This window comes from Diabrotica virgifera, chromosome 7, assembly GCF_917563875.1.
Source record: "Diabrotica virgifera virgifera chromosome 7, PGI_DIABVI_V3a".
In the NCBI taxonomy this organism is placed as follows: domain Eukaryota; kingdom Metazoa; phylum Arthropoda; class Insecta; order Coleoptera; family Chrysomelidae; genus Diabrotica; species Diabrotica virgifera.
The window spans coordinates 33,602,196-33,607,765 of NC_065449.1; the positions used below are offsets into that span (position 1 = coordinate 33,602,196).

At 34.0% G+C, this 5,570-nt stretch overlaps 1 protein-coding gene across 1 annotated transcript; it reads left to right on the plus strand.

Moving 5' to 3' along the window:
• The first annotated feature begins 3,619 nt into the window (after positions 1-3,619).
• LOC126888099 (uncharacterized) lies at positions 3,620-4,567 on the plus strand. The gene has a single exon (XM_050656122.1). It carries the CDS (start codon positions 3,620-3,622, stop codon positions 4,565-4,567), a length of 948 nt encoding a protein of 315 aa, XP_050512079.1.
• Positions 4,568-5,570: the final 1,003 nt, after the last annotated feature.

Here is a 5,570-nt window from a genome sequence, read left to right on the forward strand (position 1 = left end):
AACGAAAATAAATTGCAAATTACATTGCTGTTTATTGGAATAATTATTAGAGCCGTTTACTTTCGTACTTCTTATGTTGCACACTGAAATATTCGTTGTCGCGATAATCCAAAACAGTCGTATGTTGGTGGAATGAACCATATTTATAAAGGTTTTATATATAAAATAACGGCTACTGAAGATACTCGACTACGTTATTATCTATTAAATCCATTTTATTTTAATAAAAAAAAATCATTTTAAAAACTTATTTATTGAGAAAATTTATTTTAGGTTACGATCAAACCAAACAAGCAGAATGCCAAATTTTAACCTAAACGACAACCGTTTAGCTCGCTGTCAACAAGTTTAAGAGTCAAAGCGCAAACAGTTGTGAACATGTTTGCATCTGGTGAACGCAGTCAATATTGACGAATGACGTCCTTGACATTGGCATTACACCTCGATGCACACTGCGGGCCATACCATCCCTTGTTCATTTCTTATTATATCTATGCTTCATTCAGGATCTGGATTGTGGCAATTCAACGTTATGACATTTGGACTCTGTAATTCTCCTGCAACATTTGAGAGGCTGATGGAAAATGTGTTAAGAGGGTTATCTTGAAAACATGTCTGGTGTATTTAGACATACTTGTTTTGGGGGTGACTTCAGAAGACCATTTGAAGAATCTGGATGACATTTTTAAGAGACTTAAATCTACCTAATTGATGTTAAGTGTGATGTTAGTCAGGAGTCAGACAAGGGTGTATATTACCTCCAACCATATTTTATATCTTAATCGACCGGGTCATGAAGAAAGTAAGGAAAAAAACGGGAATTAGATGGAATGCTTTCGGTTAGCTTGAAGATCTAGACCAGGGGTGTCAAACTCAATTTTGCAGAGGGCCATATATTAAATTCAGAATGTGTCGGCGGGCCAGATTCAAATAAAAAAAAATGTACTGAATTATTATAACATTTTATTTAATAGTATACTTATAATATACGGTTGTTAAAAATCATATCAAAGTTATAAAAGAGGGTAATTATTTTGAGCTCGAGGATCCAGATACCTGACTTCTCTTGTTTTTGACAAGCTCATTGATGTCAGGTATCATATTCGTTGTATTTATTTTAAGAATTGATTGGAGATGTTCATTTGTAAGTCTTGTGCGATGTTTGTTCTTATTTATTTTCATGACGGAAAACATCTGCTCACATAAATAGGTGCTACCAAACATGCACAGAATGCGTGCTGCATGCTTTTTTAATTCCGGGTAGTTATCCAAACTCTTGAAATATTGTGTATAAAATGTAAGTGCGTTAACCTCTTTAAATTTTTCTTTCAAAATACTGTCCGATTGAAGATCTATCAACTCCATTTGCAAATGAACTGGTGCCTGTGAAGCTTCAAAATTGAATGGATTGTTGAAAATTGGGAATTCCATTTCATTCATTTTGTGGAAGTCTTCAAAACGATTGTTGAATTCCGTGATAAGATTTTGCAGAAGTTGAGAATATTGATCCAATTTTTTTTGATCCACTGTGCCAAATGATTTTAAATGAGGGAAATGATCCAAAGTTTGATTTTTTACCTGATTTTCCCACAGCCTCAACTTTGTTTCAAAGGCTTGAATACATGAGTACATTTGAGTGACAATCAGATTTTTACCCTGTAACTTTACATTCAGATCAGTCAAGTGTTTATTCATATCTACCAAAAAGGCACAATCAACCCACCAGTCATTGTCATAATCAATTGGGTTGCCTTTTTCTAACATGAAAGCTTGAATAGGGTCACGTAATGCAAAAAATCTTTCTAAAACTACTCCTCGACTGAGCCAACGAACTTCGGTGAAATAAGGGACATCAGAAAACTTTTCGTCCAAATCTTGTAAAAACTGCCTGAACTGTCGGTGATTTAGTCCTCTGCTCCTTATAAAATTTACTATTTTAATTATAGGTTGCATGACATGGTCCATTTTTAAATGTTTGGATGCCAATGATTCCTGGTGAATTATACAGTGAAATCCCACAAAATTTCCTGATGTTTTCTGTTTTAATTTAGTTACAACGCCCGAATGTTGGCCAACCATGGCAGGAGCGCCATCCGTAGTTGTGCTGCTAAGTATATTCCAATCGAGTCCATATTCTGCCATCAAATGCTCCAATGCAGAATAAATATCATTTGCTGTTGTAGTACCTGTCAATGGAACGCACTTTAATAGTTCTTCAGTTATTTCAAAGTTACTGTTAATACCTCGTATAAAAACAGCAAGTTGAGCTGTATCAACAGTATCAGTGCTCTCATCAACAGCCAGTGAAAAGTTTGTAAATTCCTTAATTTTCTCCTTCAGTTGAAGAACCAAATTTTGAGATAAATCATTTATTCTTGAAGCAACAGTGTTTCTTGACAGCGAAATATTTTGAATTATTGACTTTTGAAATGGAAATGAAACATCGGCAACTTTCAACATACAGTCTTTAATAAAATCACCATCAGTGAAAGGTTTTGATCTCTTCGCGATTTCTAATGCAATAATAAAACTTGATTTCAGGGCATCTTCGCTCTCAGTATTAGCTTTAGTAAACATCGATTGTTGACCTTGAAGTTTAGATTTTAAAGATGACAATTTGTCCATTCTTATTTTTTCAGTGTAACAATCGAATTTTGATTTATGATTCGTATCATAGTGTCTCTTCAAGTTAAACTCCTTACAAACAGCAACTGTTTGATTGCAAATCAAACACAGTGGTTTACCTTTCCATTCTATGAAAAAATATGCATTTTCCGATTTAGACTGAAAAACTCTACGTTCACTATCAACTTTACGTTTTTGTGACATTATGCCGAAATCGTAACAAATATGGAACTCGACACAATTATGGATATCGCACACGCACGACACAAACAAATGTACAATACCTTCTCAACCACTACTTCGCAACTGACTCACGTGACACGTCGACGCACTTCTTTTATATCGATAAGGAAGGTTCTAGTCTAGACTCGAAGCGCATGGAAGATTCTATTGTTCTCAACAAAAATAATAGGGTGTTTCCGCTAAGAGATGGTGTTACTGTCTATCTCTCTCGCTTGTCTAGGCACGCGCTGCCTTTGAAATGACTTATAAATGTAGTGTAGTGTACGCATTTTAAAACTTCCGTAGAGCAATCGAGTGAAGTCTAAAAGCTCTAAAAAACATGATTCTTCTTTCTGTGACACATTGCGATCGCGGGCCGTATCTTTGACATGACTGATCTAGACTTTGCAGATGATGTCTGCTATCCGATAAAAGATAAAACATGGGCAAGAAAAATAGGATTAGAGATTAACACATATTTTCGAAGACAGTCGTTCGGTGCGGACGTGTTTATATTCGCTCTCAATTTACGGCGATATTCTCAGTCTTACCGTAAACGATATTGTTTAAATTTTCACTACAGCAGAGTATTGTTTTAAAGTATTAGTTGGTTTAGTTTTTCTGTTTGCATATGGATTTTGAATGTGAGTAATTAATTCATAAATTTAATGGTTATAATTCTATTTCAAGTCAGAAATCAAATACACTAATTACTGTAAAAAGTTTCGTCTAGTTTTTACTTAATAGACTATTAATCGTTTCTGGTTAAACGATGCCAATCTGTGTACTTTGTACTCAAGGAGTCACCGGCAAATCACCTGGTCTGAAATGTTGTGGTGGTTGTCAGGAATTTTATCACGCTAAGTGTGTTGGTTTAACTAAATCGGATGTCTCACGCTTTCAGACACCAGGTTTATCTTGGACGTGTACTAATTGCAGAGGGACAGTTGATAAGAGGCGTTCGGTCATTGTTGCTGATGAAGATTCTGATGACTTTCCTTTAGAAGAAACCTCCTCGTCACAAACGTTGAAAGTTTTGCATAGTATTCAGAAGGATATGGCATCAATGAACATTAAATACGGAGATTTGTTGCAATCTGTTAATTTTTGCAGCGATTCAATTACAACTTTTGAAAATACTATTTCTATTCTTACTAACAAGATTAAGGAAATTGAAAAGTTGACAAAAGAAAATTTAAATTTAAGGGATGAGGTCAAGGTTTTAAATTCTCGAGTGGATACACTTGAGCAACAGTTAAGAGCCAATGATGTTGAGATATGCGGAGTTCCTTTTATAGATAATGAGAATGTTTTAAAAATAGTTTCCGAAATTGGTTCGGCTATCGATCTCCCTATAACCGAAGGTGATGTTGACTCTTTTTACCGTTCCTCAACTTTTCGTACAGATCTACCCAATCCTATTATTGTAAAATTTTCTAAAAAAATTAAAAAGGATGCATTTCTGGCTGCCGCAAAAGCAAAACGTCGTCAAAATGGTAGTTTTAGGGGATTGAAAATAGCAAATATATCTGACCAATTATATGTTAATGAACACTTGACCCCTAAAAATAAAAAACTTCTACGAGATACGAAACTAGCTGCGAAATCAAAACAATACAAATATATTTGGACAAGAAATTGCGTCATATTTGTGCGAAAGGATGATAGATCCCAAATTATAAAAATTTCATGCGATGGGGATATCGAGAAGTTGGATTAAACTACATATTTATTTTTTTGACATTGTTTTTTGTATTTTTTTATGGATATGGCTGGTGTTTCTAATCTGTCTTTTTGTATCAAAATGTTAGAGGATTAAATTCAAAAGTTAGCATTGTATTTCGCAATATTCTTAATTGTGAACAAAACATAATTTGTTTAACGGAAACGTGGCTGAATACATCAATTTTAAGTGAAGAAATTTTTTCTTGTTATAAAGTGTATAGACGGGATAGGGAGACAAGTTCTTCTAGCAAACTTACGGGAGGAGGTGTTCTTATAGCTGTGTCCGAGGAACTTACTAGCTATTCTGAGCAGTCTTGGTGTTCTGAAGCAGAAGATGTTTGGGTCACCATCACTCCTCGGAATAAACAAAAAGTACACATAGGTTGTGTTTACATACCTCCCAGAGACATGGCTGCATTAAATTTTTTTTGTAATAAGCTTGTTGATATCTACCTAAATAATATTAATGATGTTTTTGTCATTTGTGGAGACTTTAATCTCCCTGAAATTAAATGGTTACTATATGGGAATGACCACTGCAAACCAAGTAATTATAATGATCCTAGATCAAGCTTATTAGTTGACACCATGCCTTTGGTTGGTATGGTTCAGTACAACCCAAATGTCAATAAATCAGGTAATACTTTAGACCTTATATTTAACAATAGTTTTTTGATAAAAAATGTATGTTTGTATACGAATCCACTAGTTCCCGAGGATAAATATCACAATACTTTAGAGTTTGATGTAGATATCCCTTTTAGTATTTACACTACGGTTTTAAACCAATCTCGAAGAAATTTTAAACTCTCGAATTTTAATGAAATTTACCGTCTTTTATATGCAGTTGTTTGGAAAACTAAATTTAAGTTAAATGATATAAATGAAGCTGTAAATTTGTTTTATAATATTATTGATAAAATCATTGATTTGCATGTACCTACATATCCTAATTACTATAAAAGATAACCTCTTTGGTTCTCTACTTCTACAATAAA

Bases quoted from the DNA above. Each gene is read 5' to 3' on its own strand.
- LOC126888099 (XM_050656122.1), top strand. From the start codon at position 3,620: ATGCCAATCTGTGTACTTTGTACTCAAGGAGTCACCGGCAAATCACCT.